This window comes from Macrotis lagotis, chromosome 2 (assembly GCF_037893015.1).
Source record: "Macrotis lagotis isolate mMagLag1 chromosome 2, bilby.v1.9.chrom.fasta, whole genome shotgun sequence".
NCBI lineage: Eukaryota > Metazoa > Chordata > Mammalia > Peramelemorphia > Peramelidae > Macrotis > Macrotis lagotis.
In genome coordinates this window covers 201107311-201127888 of record NC_133659.1, presented here as the reverse complement: position 1 = coordinate 201127888, position 20578 = coordinate 201107311, and the positions used below count along the sequence as shown (strand labels likewise).

The 20578-nt window shown below is 36.9% G+C and overlaps 1 protein-coding gene across 6 annotated transcripts in view; it reads right to left on the bottom strand.

Moving 5' to 3' along the window:
• Nucleotides 1-20578, bottom strand: part of TANC2 (tetratricopeptide repeat, ankyrin repeat and coiled-coil containing 2) — a 649103-nt gene that overhangs the window by 226636 nt on the left and 401889 nt on the right. For all 6 annotated transcript variants that reach the window (XM_074224430.1, XM_074224434.1, XM_074224431.1 and 3 more), the window contains 2 exons: nucleotides 8031-8179; nucleotides 2619-2805 (listed from right to left, as the gene is read on the bottom strand). In XM_074224430.1, coding sequence (XP_074080531.1) covers nucleotides 2619-2805; nucleotides 8031-8179 — 336 coding nt within the window. The remainder of the gene's footprint in view (nucleotides 1-2618; nucleotides 2806-8030; nucleotides 8180-20578) is intronic.

Genomic DNA, 20578 nt, shown 5'->3' with positions numbered 1-20578 from the left:
ATTAACATATCTGTGCCATAACATGGAAACACTCTCCTGCCAATACAATTTGGTCAAGATCTCATAGAGTGGGAAAGCATACAAAGAGGAAACACATAGGGCTAAAGCAATTTACATCTCCAGCATTGACAACCTTGATCTCTTCTGCCATACTAGGTATCTGACATTGTATACCAATGACTTTCCTTCTAGCAGGCAAGAGAAACTGAGTTTATTCAAATGGCCAAAGGATCCACTTAGTTCAACATCCAGCTGTGGATACAAAGATTTAAGATTAAGAGACTATTCTATTTCCCTGATATCTCTAATGAACTAGAATAGAGATGAATGAAAAGTTTATTTTTTAAAAATCCTCCCATGCAAGAAGAAAAATGAAATCTGAAGACTGACAAAATAGCTAATGAGCTATAAACATTTTATTTGGCTTTATATTTCAATTCTTTTTCCAAACTGTCTCTTTATAAGCATTGTTATTGTTGCTGTTTAGTTACTTAGTCATGTCTTACTCTACATGACCCAAAGGACATTGCCTTTGGGGTTTTCTTGGCAAAGATAACTAGAATGGTCTGCCATTTCCTTCTCCAATATGTCCCTCTTTTACAGATTAGGAACTGAGGCAAATAATTAAGTGACTTGCCCAGGCTAACATAGCTAGTAAGTATCTGAGACTAGATTTGAACTCCGGTATTCCTGACTACAGGTTGGGGACTCTATTCATTGTATCATCTAATTGTCCCTTTTATGAGTATAGATATATAGTAATGCACATATATGATGGTGATGGAGACTCCAAAATCAAGGATTCTTTCTTTACCAGTTTATTTTACCAGCATTTTTCATATATTATTGTAGTGTTCTTTAAGGTACATATTAAATGTAATGTAAGTTCCTTGAGGTTAGGGACAACTTTTACAATTTACTTTCTGTAAACTTTTTAATATTTTGAAAAATATGTTTACAGGTGGCTAGGTGGCGTAGTGGATAGAGCACCAGCCCTGGAGTCAGGAGTACTTGAGTTCAAATCCAGCTTCAGACACTTAATAATTACCTAGCTGTGTGGCCTTGGGCAAGCCACTTAACCCTATTTGCCTTGCAATAAGGCTAAGAGAGACTTGCCCAAGGCCACACAGCTAGGTGATTATTAAATTTCTGAAGAATAATATTTTTAAATACATAAAATGAAATACACATTTTTTTAGGTTTTTGCAAGGCAAATGGAGTTAAGTGACTTGCCCAAGGCCACACAGCTAGGCCACTGCACCACCTAGCCACCCCATGGATTTATTTTCTATAGTCACTTTTTGTACTTTGTTTTGCAAGATGCTGAATTTCTCTTACATTTATTTACCTAACTTTTGCCTTGCAAAAACCTAAAAAAAATAATAATAATAATTACCTAGCTGTGTAGTCTTGGGCAAGTCACTTAACCCCATTTGCCTTGCAAAAACCTAAAATAAAATGTGTTTAAATATATTTGGTTTCCTTTATAATTTTGTGTATTTTATTTTATACATATAAAAATATTCTAATAAGGAGTCCATCAGTTTCACCAAACTGCCAAAGGGGTCCATTTAAAAAAAAAGAAAGGTTAGGAACTTCTGCTCTAAAAAATAAAAGTGATTATTATAGTCCAGAGCTGGTTATGGGTAAATATTCTCAAATGTCCACTGAAAACAACAAACTACATCAACCTCTCATAAGTCCTTGCTTTCATCAGAGTGTCCTGTTGTATTTTAGTTTCAAACTGCTAATAATAGAGTTAAGTAACTGAATAATGCTTCCAAGTCCCAGGAAGATATATTTTCACATCACAGTGTAAGCTTTTTCACCTTGGGCTAACTACCTGAAGCTACTGGGACATCTAGGTGGTACAGCAGATAGAGTGCAAAGACTGGAGTCAGGAAGACCCATCTTGCTGAATTCAAATCTGGCCTACTTTCTAGTTCTATGTCCCTTGGCAAGTACTTCAACCAGTTTGCCTTAATTTCCTCATCTATAAAATGAGCTGGAGAAGGAACTGGCAAACCAGTCCAGTGTCTTTTTTAAGAAAACCCCAAATTGGATCACACACTCAGACTTGACTGAAAAAAGAATGGCAGTCTGAAATGACTTTTAAAATGTATGAAAAAGGGTTGATCTTTGGAACAAATGAAACCTCAAGACAATGCAGCTGGCAGTGTGCCTACTTTGCTCCTTTTGACAAATCTCTCTATCAAGGAGGAATGATTTCTCACTTAACAAACTCTGCAGGTTAACAGCTGAAAAGAATGCTTAGAATGGCTTGCTAGATCATTCTTCATAAAATGATTTTACAGAATTGAGAAGAGTAGAGGGGAGATACTGGTCAAACTTCATTAAAGTTCATGTCAAACACATCCCTAGTCCCACTATACCCCTTACTGTGGTAATAAAACATAAAGTCAAAGATGGGGAAAGACATGTGTGTGTGTGTGTGTGTGTGTGTGTGTGTGTGTGTGTGTGTGTACGCACTAGATATACATTCATTTCAAAACATCTCAAAGCAGAATATCAAACACCTTTTTAAATCAAAAGGTCATGGAGTTTCTTTAAAAGAAAGGGAAAAAAAATCAAAGGCATTAGTACAAATCAGGACTCACCAATGATACCACTATCTCTACTTTCAAGTGTGGAAGTTGGACTGGTGACAGCTCCATAGTTGCAATCCTTGGCTGTTGCATTGGTATTGACTGGTGGGAGGGTGGAACAAGGGCTGCTGGCTGGTGGAGAGGCAGTGCTGCTAGTCAAGGTAGAACAAGGACTTATTCGTTGAGTGACTGCTGAGGTCTGAAAGATGGAAAACAAGAATACCTTATTTACAATGATCAACAACTGGAGAAATGACTACCAATATGGCTGTAAAATTTCATGGTTGAGAACATCTTTGGAACAGCAAAGAAAATCAGAAGAAAAAGAAATATCCAGTAACATACAACCTCTCTGTCTTAGACAAATGCAGAACTAGTCAGAGCTTGGTTTTAGTTTGTATTTCTTTTCACCTCTGGGCATATAAGCTTCCAAGTCTTACATTCAACATGAAATTGAGTGAACATAAAACAAGCAGAGACTGTGAGGGAAAAAACAGGCATAGCAGGCTAAATTCTCTCTTAAAAGTTAGCTCAGTACATGTAGTATCTGATATAGATCGAAACCCATCTATAACTTAGTGGGTGTTTTAAGGAATGCCTGAGGGCCAGAGATTAACTGTCCACCATCATAAAGAAGTATTTGAATGCACATCTTGAAACCAAATATAGAATTCTATTCCCCAAGTCATGCCATCTTCCTGTAAAGTTAATGTTCTTACTTCAATTAGCATCAAGTTAGGATAAAATCAGTGTCATCCTTAAGAACAAAGGCTTTGATTTATTATTCTACTCTGGCAAAAGCAAGAAAAGTAAATGACTAGGTAATTGTATGATCTCACCTTCATTGCAATGTTAATGGTATGGCTCAAATGGGATTGTGATGATCTCATCAATTTGGGTGTTCCCTGGAGGTGAGGGGGTAGGGATTTGATTCCTTGCTCCACCCTCTCAATCTCCCCTCAGGTGATATAGTCATGGTATACACTCTCTGTTGAAGGCTTGATGCATTAATAAGAGGTTGACATCTACTTTCCCATAACAAACTAAAAAAGAGTTTTCTGAATGATTTAGAAAAGGGCAACTTCACTGAACAGGAAGGGGAAAATAGACCCTTTAAGGGCTTTAATTCCTGAAGAGAAGTCTGAGGTTCAAGAGTTAAGCAGTTTAGGGTGGTACACTCTGGGAGCTAGTTGCCTCTGGAAAAGAGTGTGGGACAGGGAACAGGGGAAGGGATTTCAACTCCAATACCCATGGTCCCTAGCAGTAGAGCTATTTGCCCAGGACCCATCCCATCCATCTGGGATGTGGCACAAAGTTGCCAATTTAAAGGATGTTTATCCTTTGTTCTCAAAGAAGACCATGGCATCAGAGATATGATGCTAGTAAGTAGACTGGACATGATACCTACAAAGACACAGATTACAATCTATACTTGTGTTTCCTGTAGGATTCTTGTTATGTTCCTGTAAGTTCATCACAAATCTCCCACTAAAAAAAAATTAAAAGTCTTCCTTACTTCCCTTGACATTATGAGGATCTCAAGGGAGCACGGGAATTGTCTACTTGTGATCAGAGCACCTCTTTCTCTCACATTTTCCTGAGACATTTTTAATTCCTTCTTTTCAAAGTTTATTTATTATGTTGCAGTCTGCTCACACTCACCATCTGCTGCTCCATTGACCTTCAAGTAGTTACTATTATGTCATGGCATTTGTGTAGAAAGGGAACCCTAGGAAATATAGGATTTCTCTGCCATTTTCAATCATGTGAAAATTTCACAATGCTTGAAAGTTTTCTTCTTGATGTTTCTTTCACATAAGGAAAAATCTGATGATATGTCCATATAAGAAATATAAATTTCCTCATCTAAAGAAATATTTATCCAATACACAAGTACTCCTATCCATTCCACAAAGGTCACTCAAATTCTGCCTCCTTAAAGTTTTCCCTGATGTCCTTCAGTTAGAAATGAAGTTTTTCTTTTATTAGAACTTATACTGCATTTTGTATACATTTCAGTTATAAACTAAATAATATTATGGGCACCCTTCTAATAGACTGAAAACTCCATGAAAATATCTCCTCTTTCAGTCTCCTTCACTTCCTAACATAATGCTTAGCAATAAATGTTTAATAAATTCTTCTTCTTCTTATTATTATTAAGTTTTTGCAAGGCAATGGGGTTAAGTGACTTGCCCAAGGCCACACAGCTAGGTAATTATTATGTGTCTGAGGCCAGATTTGAACTCAAGTACTCCTTACTTCAAGGCAAGTGCTCTATCCACTGTGCCACCTAGTCGCCCCAAAATTATTATTTTTTAAATAAATTAATGAATCTGGAAAAATTGCTTCACTAAAATTGGAAAAATAAGGGAGTGTTGGACTTGGTCAGAAGACCTGAGTTCAAATTCAGTCTTAGACATTTACTGTGTGACAAGGCAAGTCACTTAACCTCTGTTTGCCTCAAGTTTCTTTGACTGTAAAAGGAGGATGATAACTTCATCTACTTTTCAGAGTGGCTGTAAGGATCAAATTTAATGTTTGTAAAGTGTTTAACACTGCCATGTAGTAGATGCTCTGTAAATGTTGTTATCTTATACCTGATGCTATCACTTTTAAAGAACTAAGATGAAAAGGAGAAGTCATCCTGGAAGGTTAACTGAGGCTTAATTGTGCTATTTAAATACTTAAGGAGAGCAATTCAGGCAGTTTCCTTATACCACTGTACTAACAGTTCTTGACTCTGTACCTGATCCTTAGTGGATTCTCAGTTCATTAGACTTCTTATTGGCCATTGCTGAAGAACCTATTGAGATTACTCTTTTTATTTTTTTTTACGTTTTCCTAAGGCAAGCGGGGTTAAGTGGCTTGCCCAAGGCCACACAGCTAGGTAATTATTAAGTGTCTGAGACCGGATTTGAACCCAGGTATTCCTGACTCCAGGGCCGGTGCTTTATCCACTATGCCACTTAGCTGCCCTGAGATTACTCTTAAATGATGTGGTGTATCACTTTCTTGGTAGAAATTTCTTGGGTTCAAGCCCTTCCCAAAATTCTTTGTATTCTAATGCTACTGACTTTTTTGATAAGGAAAGTTTCTTTATCTTTGTTTTTTCCCTTGTTGTTTGTCCTTAATTCTCAATGAAGATCATAACATCTTCATAAGGTCCTTAAACAAGCACATGAATTGGATTTGAGTGAGGGGATGTGATGCAAAGTCACCAGCCTCTCTTTCTCCTCCAGAGCCATCTGGGTCCAGTGGCTAGATATGAATCAGGATGATTAGAGATGCCCCTGCATGCAAAGGAATCAGGTTTAAGTGACTTGCTTGAGATCACACAGCTAGTAAAAGTCAAGTGTCTGGGATCACATTTGAACTCAGGTTCTCCTGAATCCAGGGATGATGCTCTATCTATTGCACCACCTAGTTGTCTTTTAATAGTTTCTTTAACAGATGAATTTTTGAAGTCTACATCAGTGCATTAGAAGAACATACCTAATCAAATTTATAAAGGACTGCTTAGGTAGTATGAGTGATTGTTTTATTTTTGGTCTGTCTAACCTAGTCATGTTTGATAAGCTTCATCAACAGATTAGCTAAAGAGAAATGGGTTTTTTTGGATAATTAATAACCCATATATGAGGAATTCCATTTTACATTGGCAGAAATATCCACATCAAAGACAAAGATCCTGCAAACAATACTGAAACAAAATTATGGCAAAAATCAACATCAATTTTGAAACTAATTTCATCCCTATCAACTCATAGCTTTTTGCTTAGAAGCCTTAGAAGCCCCTCAAAGTAACTGAAGGGGTTTTTTTTGAGCATCTCATAAACATGAAGTTCTACTAACACCTACCTGCCTTTTGAATTACTCACACAGCCTTTATCACTTCTCATTTGGACTACTGCAATGACCTCTGAACTGCTTTCCCTTGTTCTTCCCATTCTAATTCATCCTCCACACAATTGCTAAACTGATTTTCCTTAAACTCAGTTATGTAATTCCTTTGCTTAATGAACTCCACCAACTCGCTATTGCCTGTTAAGATTAAATAGAAAATCTTCTGTTTTGTTTTTAAATTCCTCATTATCTGGCCCTAACTTATCTTCTCAGTTTCATTAAACATTGTTCCCTTCCCATACTCTAAGGACTGGTCAAATTAATCTTCTCTTTGCTCCTCACACAATCTGTCTCTACTAACATGCCTTTGCATAACCTGTCCTCAGTTCCTAGACTGCATTCATTGCCACCACATACAATTGATTTCTCCCAAGATTCTGCTTAAGTACCACAGTCCACAGGATCCCCTTGAATTTGCAAGTCCCCTCACTTTCATATTCCTTTGAGTTCATTTTTTTTATCCTTATGTATGTATGTATGTGTTGTTTTCACAAATAAAATGTAAGCCACTTGAGAGCAAGGCTTATTTCATTTTGTTTCTAAATCCTCAAACCTAGTTGAGTGACTGGAACATAGTAGGAACTTTAGAAATATCTGTTGACTGACTAATAATATAGGTAAACTGGAAACAATATCCTTGCCACAAATACCAGAACCAAAAGATAAATCACCTACTTAATTATTAGAAGAGTCACTTTCTAACTAATTATCTTCAATATCAAGAATATCAAATAAAAATTTGAATATATCAAGAAATAAAAAAAGAAATTAATTTTCAAATGTTTTATTGAGATCACATTTTTTATTTTTAAGAATTTGGAAAATATATCACCATTATGATGGTAAAATTGTTAACAAATGCTGACATGATTAATAGATAACTTTAAATGTTCAACAATTCTATTCCTTTCTGCTGGCCAAAAAGACAAAAGTTAGAAAATTTTTACCAGTGGCTCCTAATAATAATTAGAAATAAAAATTTAAAAAAAAAAAGAAAAATATGTGATTTTTTAATACCTTTAACATCAGTGCAACATTGGAGAGGGGTACATTTTAAATGAAGCACAATTTACAGTTAAAGGATATCAGAGCTGGGAGGGACCTTAGAGATCATCTAATCTGATACCCTTTTTTTTTTTTACAGTTGAGGGAAATGAGAACCAAATAATGTGACACATCCACAGTCATACACAATAGGTTAGTTTAGGAATATGGGCTCATTATCATCTGCTGTACTGCCTTGAATACTGCAAAAAAAAATCTTGGTTTAGGAGGTAGGTCCTTTTTGGGTTACAAGGAGCAGGAAGTTGTAACAAAAATACCACTTAAAAATATAGAATTAAAAGACTTTTCCATCAAAACATAATCCATATGAAAATTAAATTCTACAAAGAAATGATCTCCATAGTCTCAAAAGACTCTTTCCCCCCCAGTCTGGCAGTTTTATAACCTGCCACACAAAGCAAATGGAAAGCCAGGAATCCCATTCATTTATCATGCTGAAACAAAGCATCTCACCTGATTTTCATCTTGCACTTCCATGGTGTACTGGGCCCCTGGCTGCACCTCAGTGACTTTCTCTCCAAGGAGGAAGCCCAGGCGAGTCATGAGTGTGTTTGCTGCCTCATCTACCGATGGAGGGGGCCCAAGTTCCTGTTCCACATCACCTAGAATAAAAAGAATACAATAAAACAAATGAGCTTCTACTAGGGAAACAAGTATGGCTCTACTCCTTTCACTGGATGATTTTAGTGACTTGTTCACTTTTCACATTATAAGTTATATTATTAAGTCATTATAAGTTTCTGTCTAAAAGCATATTTTCACAAAGGGACAATCAACATCTAATTCTAATTTGCTCATATTCTTAAATTATCTATTGTAAACCTTGATGAATTTAGGGGGAGAACTGTTTTAATACAACTTAAAACTCATCTCTTTGGGGAATTACATCATAAGGTGGCCCTAGTCCTAGATTCTTCCAATAGTGCACAGATCAAATCATTTCAAAGTTGGAAGGGAGTCCAATTAGTTTAATATATAATTGGAAAAGATTGTGCTAAGTACCTTATCTAGAAAGTGGTCATCAAGGCTATGCTTGAAGACCTCCAGTGTGAAAAGGCAAGAGATTCTCCACCTTCAGAGGCAGATTATTCCACTTTTGGACAGTTCTCATTATTATGAAGCTTTCCTGACAGCAATCCTAAATCTACCTCTTTGCAATGTTTCCAATATTACTCATTCTTCCCTAAGGGATCAAATAAAATATGTCTAAAACCTCTTTCACATGCTAGCCCTTGTTCACCTAAAGACACCTATCATAACTATCCTAAATCTTCTTTAGACTAAATATCTATAATTCCCTCAACTCATCCTTAAACAGATGACATCAGGTCCCTTCTCTAACTAGCCTTTGTAGAAATCTCCAGGTTATCAAGGTGTGTCACAAATATTGTGCCTAAAGCTGAATACAATATTTCAAACATGACTCTTGCAGGAACAGAGTGAAGCAAGATTCTATCTCCTCATTTCTGGCAGTGCTACCACCTCTCATGTTAAGAGTCAAAGATCATACTGGGTTTTTTTTTTGGGGGGGGTGGTCATATCGCACTATGGATTCACATTGAGTTTATACTCATAACTCCCATCTTGTAAATGTGAAATTGGTTATTTTAAGTCAAGCATAAGATTTTGATTTGCTACTTTTGAATTTCATCTTTTTAGATGTAGGTATTCTACTCCATTGAAAACGTTTTGGATTTAACTTTGTCATCAATATATTTTCTGTTTCTTCCATTTTTGTACCAGACAAAAATTGATAAGCAAGTCACCTTTATCCAAGTTACAGGTAAAAATATTTAACAACAAGCCACTAAATCATTACCCTGGAAACCTCCTTCCAAGTTCACATGGAAGCATTAATAATTCTTCTTTATGTCTAACCATTCAATCTGTTCCAAATCCATCTATTTTTGTTACAATCCAAATCCATCAGCCTTCATCTAATTAACTCTTCCACTGTGATATGATAATCAAATACTTTGTTAAAATATAGACTAATGTACATAACATTTCCTTGATTTAATAGCTTAACTGTCAAAAAAGGGGAAAAAAAATATCCTGGCATGCTGGCTCTTGATGAAGACCCAATGGCTCTTTTGAGATGACTATTTCTCTAAACCAATATTTACAAACAATCTCCTTAATAATAATAATACACTCTAGAAACTTATTTACTTGAATCCATATTTACTAGCTTATAGTACTCAGCTGGATTCTCTTTCCTTTCTTTTAAAATCAAGGCAACATTTGGTCAATTCATTAATCTGATCAGATAACTCATATCCCTAAGACCTAGGATGACTAGGTATAATCTTAGTACCTTGCTACTTTCATTGAGTAACAACTCCCTACTAATTACTTTTGTTCTGTCTTTTCTAGTTTCAAAGTCATTCCTTCTCATTGATGGAGAAAAGCAAAACAAGATTCAAGTAAGAATAGAATGGGGAGGAGCAGAGGTGACCTTGTCTATTGTCTTTGGTGTGGTTGGAGGAGTTGGTGGCTCCAGGAGGCCTGCAATGGGGATGGTAGAGAAGTTTAACAACCTCAAGACAAGGATTACTATAAGGTCATAGGGAGAAGCTGTACAGTAGGAAAAGAAGTTCCAAATCTAGCATAAAAGGGTATAAATTTGTGCAGGGTGTAGGAATAAGTATCAACTGGAAGCTCTGTTACTCACTACACTTTATGAGTCAGAAATCTAGGACTGACTGAGGAAGCGACCTGAATCTAAGTAGAGATGACTGTAGATTGAGGAGTGGGGTGACAGGTCCAGGCTGGGAAGCAAGCAGTAACTGTGACTCTGATCCCAGGAACTGAGTGGGAGATGATGATGATGATGATGATGATGATGATGATGATGATGATAGATACATAGATCCTACCATATTCCTTTCATTGTGCTAAGCACTTTAAAATTTTATCTCATGTCATCCTCATAACAGCTTATCAGATCAGGCTTCCAATCCAGTCTGAAGCCTACAGAGAAATAAGTGGGTCAGGAACCATAGGCATGAGGAGCCAGAAATTCTGTCATCCTGAAACAGCAGAAATTTCCATCTAGATGATAGTGGCTTAAGTCATTTCATAGTCTATTGAACTTCAAACAGCGTAACCCATAGGTATATTGCTCAGATCCAAAGCAAGGATAGGAACTTATAGAGCTTGACAGGAAGACAGTGATCAAACTTTGTCCTAGATGAATCACTTTAGGAGCACTGACAAAACACAGATTCCCCAGATTGAGTTATTCCTGAGAATTTGGGAAAAAGCAACACTCAATACTCGAAGAAGCCACAATAGCACCCCAGACCTTCTCTCCCCTAACAAAGTCCAAAGTGAGGAAGAAAACTGGAAAAATGGGAAAACAAGAATCCTATAAAAAAAAAGCTATTTATGGTGATATGGATAGTCAATGTACAAATTCAAAAGAAGAAAATTCTTCAAAATATCAATAAGCAAATCCTCAAAGAAAAACAGGGCTTGGGCACAAGTTAAACTAGAATTACTAGAAGAGATGAAGCAACAACCAAAAAAGATTTTTCATAACCAAAGGATATCTTTGGAGTAAAAAAAGAAAAAAGTTGAGTGGGGAAAAAAATGAATGAGAACTTTGAAAGAACTGGAAGGAGAATTGACATCTTAGAATAAGAAGTCCAAAATCTTGCCCAACCAATTAGAATAGGTCAAAAAGAAGAAAATGACTACATGAAGTTACAAAGAAGTATTACAATAAAGTCAAAAGACTGAAAAAGTATAGAAGAAAATGTAAGGTATCACATAGCAAAAACTCTGAGGATTTATGAAAATATTTATACTTGTTCTTTTTTGCAGTGGCAAAGAATTGGAAAGCAAGGGAGCATCAACCTAGTTTACTTAAGGAGCATATTCATTGCTATTAGATTTCTTAAAATTTCTTTGTGGTATAAGCATCTGTGTTTTTGCTGCAATGCTACATGTCTTAAGAGATGATAAGCATGCATTAGAAATTGAAATATTCCTGAGAATTTAATACAAATTATGAAAAATGCAAAACGTAAATTACGAGAAACTCATTAGTAAAATTCAATGGATTTGAGAAAATGTGCAAGTTCAGGAAAATTTATGTTGTAATATTATATATGAAGACTTCATGCAGATTCATTTGCTCTATTATTTCTCAGTAAATCATAATATTCTTCTTTCCTTCACAACCATGAGTAAAAGTCCTTCATTGTAATAAATACAGAGTCAAACAAAACAAATCAACACATGAGCCCTGTGTGAGATATAGATCTGATTCTGTACCTCTATTTCATCACCTCTCAGAAAAAAGCTGGAAGGGATGCTAGATTATCAGTTTTCTCAAGTCAAGATTAATTCCTGCTTCTTTCCCCCCCTAGAGTTATGTTTTTTTAGTTATTTCCCTTCACATTATGATTGAAGCCATATAAATTGCTCATTTAGTTTGCTCACTTCAATTTCTATCAATTCATAAAAATCTTCATTTTCTCTGAATCTCTCATGTTCACACTTTCTTTTAGTGTTATGATTATAATCATGTATCACAATCTGCCCAGTCATTTCCTAGATAATGGTATCTATTTTATTTCCAATTTTTTGATATTACCAAAAGTGCTACTAATCAGTATTCTTGTACATACTGCTCCTTTCCCTCTGTCCTTGATTTTTTCAAGGTTACATGTTTAATTTAATATCTACAGAACTTTTCTCTAACTCTATGTTGCTATCTAGTCAAATGCTTCTTATTTGTTTTGGCTAATATTTATTATTCCACAGATTGGATAACACAAGATTTAGCAGTTTCTACATTAAAGAACTGGAGAGCTTGGAATATGATATTCTGGAAAGCAAAAGAACTAGGATTGCAACCAAGAATCACCTACCCATGATTTCTCGTGAAATTATTGAATTCTTTTTTTTTTTATTCCAGCTTTTAGGCAATATGTTAAAGGTAAGGTCTTTTACTGTCTAGTCTAAGTCATTTATTCCCCTTCTAATATTTTCCTCTAGAGATCTTATTTCATATTTTTAAAATCTCATTCCTTTTTTATTTTATTTTATTATTAAAGATTTTATTTATTTTGAGTTTTACAATTTTTCCCCTAATCTTACTTCCCTCCCCCCACCCCCCACCCCCACAGAAGGCAGTTTGTCAGTCTTTACATTGTTTCATGATAAACATTGATCCAAATTGAGTGTGATGAGAGAGAAATGATATCCTTAAGGAAGAAACAAAGTATAAGAGATAGCAAGATCAGACAATAAGATATCAGGGTTTTTTTTTCCCCTAAATTTAAGGTAATAGTCCTTGGTCTTTGTTTAAATTCCGCAGTTCTTTCTCTGGATACAGATGGTATTCTCCATTTCAGACAGCCTGAAATTGTCCCTGATTGTTGCACTGATGGACTGAGGGAGTCCATCAAAGTTGATCATCGCCCCATGTTGCTGTTTAGGTGTACAGTGTTTTTATGGTTCTGCTCATCTCACTCAGCATCAGTTCATGCAAATCCCTCCAGGCTTCCTGAATTTCCATCCCTCCTGGTTTCTAATGAACAATAGTGTTCCATGACATACATATAACACAGTTTGCTAAACCATCCCCCAATTGAAGGACAGTTACTTGATTTCCAATTCTTTGCCACACAAATAGGGCTGCTATGAATATTTTTGTACAAGTGATGTTTTTACCCTTTTCATCATCTCTTCAGGGTATAGACCGAGGAGTGCTGGATCAAAGGGTATGCACATTTTTATTTACAAATAATGTTTTTATACACTAATAAAATATTTTTGTTTAAGAGTAAACAAAATAGCCCCTTCCTCAAAAAATATAGACTCATTTGAGAGATAAAGTAGAGGGGAGCGAAAAAAATTAAAATTAAAAAAAATAGTAATAATTGTAGGCATGGCCAGGTGGCACAATGGACGGAGCACCAGCCTTGGAGCCAGGAGCACTCGAGCCCATATCTAGCCCCATACACCCAACAATACACCCAGCCGTGTGACATGCAAGCCACCCCAACCCCACTGCCTGCAAAACAACAACAACAACAAAAAAAGACTCAAAATAAAATAAAATAGTAATAATAGTAGGGGTGGCTGGGTGGCGGACAAAGCATTGGCCCTTGAGCCAGGAGCACCTGGGTCTAAATTCAGCCTCAGACACCCAACAATCACTCTGCTATGCAGCCTGAGGCAGGCCACCCAGCCCCATTTGCTCTGCACCCTCCCCTCCACAAATAATAATAATAATAATAATAATAATAAAAAATGTGCTTCAGTCTTTGTTCCAAAACCAACAAATCTGTCGCATGTGGATCACATTCTTTATGATGTCCATTGCAAAAGTTACTTCCATATTTTTCTACCATTATCATTGCTGATTACAACTCCCTCCTTTTGTATTTCTCCTCTACCATGTACTATATTTTCTCTCTCCTTTCACTCTGACTCTGCTGTAGGGTAGCTGAGTGATGCAGCAGACAGATACCTGGTCCTGGGGCCAAGAGGCCCCGAGCCCCCCTACCACCCCTTAGGCCCACCAGCATCCACCTAGCCCTATGGTCCCGGAAAGGCCATCCAATCCCAGCCCCTTGCAAGAAGTAAAAAAGAAAATGTGTTACATCTGACCACTCTCTCCCCATGGTCCATCCTCTCCTCCATCACATACCCCTTTCCCCCATCTCCCCCTCCTTCTTACTTCAGATGCCTATACTCCATTGAGTATATATGCTGTTTCCTCTCCTAGCCACCTCTGATGAGAGCAAAGATTCCCTCATTCCCCCTTGTCTTCCCCCACTTCCATATCATTGCAATAGCTCATTGTAATAAAGAAAAAAAAACTTATTATATGAAATATCTTGGCCTATTCCCCCCTCTCCTTTTTCTTTCTCCCATTACAATTCCCTTTTTTCTATTGACTCCATTTTTACACCATATTTTATCTTCTAATTCAGCTTTCTCCTATCCTTTAACTATAAAAGCTCCCTCTACCTGCTCTATTAACTAAGAAGGTTCATATGAGTATTATCAGTGTCATTTTTCTATGCAGGAATACATGCAGTTCATCATCATCAAGTCCCTCATATTTTCCCCTTCTCCTCCACTCTCTATGCTTCACCTAAGTCCTGTATTTGAAGATCAAACCTTCTGTTCAGCTCTGGCCATTCCAACAGGAACATTTGAAGTTCCCCTGGTTCATTGAAAGTTCACCATTTTCCCTGGAAGAGGACATTCAGCCTTGCTGGGTAGTTGATTCTCAGTTGCATTCCAAGCTCTTTTGCCTTCCGGTATATTATATTCCAAGCCTTCCGAGCTTTTAATGTAGTTGCTGCTCAGTCCTGTGTGATCCTGACTGCAGCTCCATGATATTTGAACTGTGTCCTTCTGGCTGCTTGTAATATTTTCTCTTTTACTTGGGATTTCTGGAACTTGGCTATAATATTCCTAGGGGTTGGTTTTTTTGGATCTCTTTCTCAGGGGGATCGGTGGATTCTCTCCATTTCTATTTTGCCCTCTGCTTCTAGGATATCAGGGCAATTTTCCTGTAGTAATTCTTTGAAAATGATGTCAAGGCTCTTTTCATGACTTTCAGGTATTCCAATCATTTTTAAATTATCTTTCCTAAATCTATTTTCCATATCAGTTGTTTTTTCAATCAGATGTTTCACATTTTCTTCTAATTTTTCATTCTTTTGGTTTTGAAGTAATGAGTCCTGATTTCTCGTAAATTCAGCAATCTCCCTGAGTTCTATTCTTTGTCTGAAGGATTTGTTTTCCTCAGAGAGCTTTCTTATCTCTTCTTCTATCCGGCCAATTCTGCTTTTTAAAGCATTCTTCTCCCCAATAACTTTTTTAACTTGTTTTATCCATTTGACCTAAGCTGGTTTTTAGCATGCTATTTTCTTCAGCATTTTTTTTGGATTTCTTTGACTAAGCTGCTGACTTTATTTTCATGTTTTTCCTGCATCTCTCTCATTTCTTTCCCCAGTTTTTCTTCTAACTCCCTCATTTGATTTTCAAAGTCTTTTTTGAGCTCTGTCATAGCCTGAGCTTCCTCATCTTCAGACTGAGTATTTTGATCCTTCTTGGGATCATAGATTATGTATTTCTCAATGGTATTCTTTTTTTTCTCTGCTTGCTCATCTTCCCAGCCTAAGCCTGTTTTTTTGGGGTGATTCCTGAGCTTTTGGGACACTCCCACAAGAGTCTCAGTGTGTGAGGCTCTGTCCTCCCTCCTGGTCTGTGAATGACCATATGTGCCCCCCTCTGCCACGGGGCTGAGGTGGAGGGGGCCCCTGCTGTTCTACGGAGGGGCCTAGACTGCGATCAGGGTCTGAATGTGTTCAGAGCCCCAGAGTCCTGTTCCAGGGGAAGAGGACAGAGCTCAGCAGTCTCTCTCTTCACTCCCCTCCCTAGGTTCAATGGGCTCATGCCCTGGGGGCTCTTGCTTACTGGCTCCCCCTGCTTATGTTTCCTGGATCTGGAATGCAGTGGCAGAGCTGTTTGCTGTGTTCCCTGAGGGCTGGACTTCACATGTTCCCTCTGGCAGAGGTCCCCCGGCTGTTCACCCAGTTTGTGTCCGGTACTCCCCAGGGTGTAGCTCAGGAAACTCCCCCATTGCTGTGAGCCGTGGCTCCCAGTACCCTGGGGCTGCCTCCAGGAGGCTGAAGTTGTTTCGCTCTGGCGGGCCACCCCTCTGGGGGGCTGCTCCTCCACCCAGGGGAGCAGAGCCTTTCTGCTCTTTTCCAGGTTACCTTGAGTACGAGAACTGCTTCACTGGGTCACTCTGTGGGTTCTGTCTCTGGCAAATTTAGTTAAAGTCCTTAGCTTCGGAAGATGTATGAGAGAGTGCTTAAGACAAGATCTGCTTTTGTCACATCTTGGCTCTGCCCCCTAAATCTCATTTCTTTCAGATTCTCTTGTAGTCTTTGTAGGTAAATATCTTTCCCTCTCTGAGTTTTTGTGAATAGTTTTTGTGGAAGTATTCTAATCTTCTGTGTTTACTTCTTGGGTGTCTTTTCTTCATAGTGTTTAATATCTTATGTCAAACTTCAGTCTGGTTTGAACCTTTGTGACTGAGTCAGTCTTTGCTGGCCACCTATCATCCAAGGCCTGCATGCTTAAGTATTCTTTGGAGTATCTAAGGTCAGATAGCTTTAGATTTCTCTTTTCACTGGGTTGTCCCATTAACAGTTCCTCTGCACCTTCTTCTGAACACTCTGGGTTTCTTCTCTTCTGGGAATAGGATGCTGCATGTTTAAGTTCTTCTGAAGTGTCTCCATTCAGAATGCTGGCAGTTTTTCTATTGGTTTACTTCTCATATTGACTTACCTGGCAAAGGAGTCCTACAGTGTTCTAGATATCTTTTTTGTGCAGTCCAAAGTTGGATGAAGGAACTATTGTTTCTTTTTGACTTTCTTGCTTATTATTTGATCTGGTGCCCTTTTGAGATCTTTGCTAGAGATATGAAGGAGATCTAAGGTGCTGTGCAAACTTTTATGATGATCGTAACTGGTCTAACCAGTAGGTCTGGTAGATTTCCAAATTGCCAGTATTTCTGAAGAGAAGTAAGAAAATTCTAGAGGCACTCTAATTTCACAATGAAAAGTAGTCTTTACAAAAAAAGATTGTGGATCCTTAAATGACTGGAGATCAGGGTATAAATATTTCTAATTCTGAAAGGAATTCAACTTAGAACCAAAAAAAATTGAAGAGGCAAATTCAAATAATTAAAAATTTTAACATTTAACAAATAATTAAAATTTTAACATATTAATATTCAAAATATTACTAGCTCTTGAATTTTACCTACTTAATGCAATGGTTCTTCACATTATGCTTTAAAAATCTCTTTTAATTTTTTCTCACCTCCCATATAGAGGGATCAACTGTCATAACACTTACTCTTCCTACAGAAGGACATTCATCTTGCCCACAGTATCAAGTCTAATAAAAAAGATTTTTTAATATTAGTAATAATCTGATAAAATTTCTATAAGTCTTTTGAAAATAAAGTAAGGGTTAGGGCTAGAGGGAAAATTGAGGAGAAAGCAGAATGATACAGGAAAATCATGAAAACCAAGTCAGCAGCTTGATGAAGCAGACAGAAAGAAATACTGAAGAAAATAACATCTTAAAAATCAGCTCAGGTCAAGTGAGAAAAAGCAGTCCAAAAGACCAATGAAGAGAAGAATGCTTTAAAAAAAAGCAGAATTGGTCAAATGAAAAAGGATATACAGAAGCTCTCTGAAGAAAATAATTCCTTAAAATGTAGAATGGAGCTAAGGGAAGCCGATGACTTTGTGAGAAATAAAAAATAATAAAACAAAACCAAAAGAATTAAAACTAGAGGAAAATGTGAAATATCTCATTGGAAAACAAATGATCTAGAAAACAGTGCCAGGAGAGATAATTTAAAAATTATTGGACTACTTGAAAGTCATGATGAGAAAAGGGCTTCAACATAATTTTTCAAGAAATTATTCTATGCTGAGTGAGATAAGCAGAACCAGAAAAACACTATACACCCTAGCAGCAACATGGGGGTGATGATCAACTTTGATGGACTCCCTCAGTCCATCAGTGCAAAAATCAGGGACAATTTGGGGCTCTCTGCAATGGAGAATACCATCTGTATCCAGAGAAAGAACTGTGGAGTATGGATAAAGACCAAGTACTATTACCTTTAATTTAGGAAAAAACCTGATATCTTATTGTCTGATCTTGCTATCTCTTATATTTCATGTTTCTTCCTTAAGGATACGATTTCTCTCTCATCACATTCAATGTGGATCAATGTATACCATGGAAACAATGTAAAGACTGACAAACTGCCTTCTGTTGGGGGTAGGGGGAGGGAAGTAAGATCAGGGGAAAAACTAAAACTCAAAATAAAATCTTTATAAAAAATAAAATAAAAATAAAGAAATTATCCTAGAAGCAGAGGATAAAATAGAAATGAAAAGAATCCACCAATCATCTCCTAAAAGAGATTCCCAAAATGAAAACTACCAAGAATATTATAGCCAAATTTCAGAACTCCCAAGTTAAGGAGAAAATATTGCAAGCAACCAGGAAGAAATAATTCAAATATCTTGGAGTCACAGTAAGGTGTATAATATGATATTCCCGAAGGCAAAAATGCTTGAATTACTACCCAGAATCAACTACCCAGCAAAATTTTTCAGGGGAAAAGATGAACATTCAACAAAATAGGAAACTTTCAAACTTTCCTGATGAAATGACCAGAACTGAACAGAAAGTTTCATTTCTAGGTATAGGACTCAGGTGAAGCATAGAGGGGATGGATAGGAAGGGCAAATCATGATGGACTTTATAATATTGAATGGTTGGTGTTCCTGCATGGGAAGATGATACTGACAACTCATATGAACTTTTTCATTTATTAGGGCAATTAGAAGGAGCATATATTGACAAAGCATAAGAGGGAGCTGAATTTGAAGGTTTGATATATTAAAAACGTGGAATTAACAGGGGAAAAACGAATGTACTAGGAGAAAGGGAAAGGAGAGGTAAAATGGGGTAAGTTATTTCACATAAAAGAGGCAAGAAAAACTTTTTCAGTAGGGTGTCAGAGGGAGAAACTGAGGGGAAGTGAATGAACTTTACTTTCATTAGAAAGGATATAATATATACACTCAAATTGGCCTTAGAGTAAAATAGGAGAGGTAAGGGATTGGGGGGGGTGCAGGTGAAAGAAGGGAGGGAAGATTGTGGAAAAGGATAGTCAGATGCAACACACTTTTGAGAAGAGTCAGCTTGAAAGGACAGAGAAAATATAGTGGGTGGTGGAACAGGATGGAAGTAAATACAACTAACAAAAGCAAGTCTGGGAAAAATACTGAAATGAAGGTTAAGAAATGATAAAGACCTCATTTCTCAAAATACAGAAAGCTGAGTCAATTTAGAAAATTCTAAACCATTCCCCAGTTAATAAATGATTGACAGGAACAGCTTTCTGATGAAGTTATCAATGCAATCTATTTAATTTTTTTTTAAATAATACCCTACCTTGATACTAATACATTGTTGGTGGACTGTGAACTCATCCAACCTTTCTGGGGAGCAATTTGGAATTATGCCCAAAGGGCAAGAAAAACATGCATACCCTTTGATCCAGCAATACCACTACTGGGTCTATACCCTGAAAAGAATATGAAAAAGGATATAAACATAACTTGTACAAAAAATATTCACAGTGGCCTGTTTGTAGTGGGAAAGAATTGGAAATTAAGTGAATGTCCTTCAATTGGGGAATGGCTTAACATAACATGGTATATGTATGTCATGGAACACTATTGTTCTATTAGAAACCAGGAGGGATGGGAATTCCAGGAAGCCTGGAAGGATTTGCATGAACAAATGCTGAGCAAGATGAGCAGAACCAGAAAAACACCATACACCCTAACACCAACATGGGGTGATGATCGACCTTGATGGACTTGCTCATTCCATCAGTGCAACAAACAGGGACAATTTGGGCTGTCTGCAATGGAGAATACCATCTGTATCCAGAGAAAGAATTGTGGAGATGGAACAAAGACCAAAGACTATTACCTTCAATTTAGAAAAGAAAACTGTTATCTTATTATGTAATTTTGCTGTCTCTTATGCTTTATTTTTATTCCTTAAGATGTGATTCTTTCTCATCACATTCAACTTAGATCAATGTATATATCATGGAAACAATGTAAAGACTAACAGAATGCCTTCTGTGGGGGGCAGGAAGCAAGAATAGGGGGAAAATTGTAAAACTCAAAATAAATAAAATCTTTCTTTAAAAAAAAATACCTCACTATTGATAGGAGAAATGCAAGTTGGAACAATTCCTATTGGATTGTCTCAGGACAGAAGGAGAAAATGTCAGATGTTGGAAGGGATGTAGGGAAACTGACATGCTGATACACTGCTCAAGTTGTGAAATGATTCAACAATTCTGTAGAGCAACTTAGAACTATGACCAACTATAAATCTATGTCTAC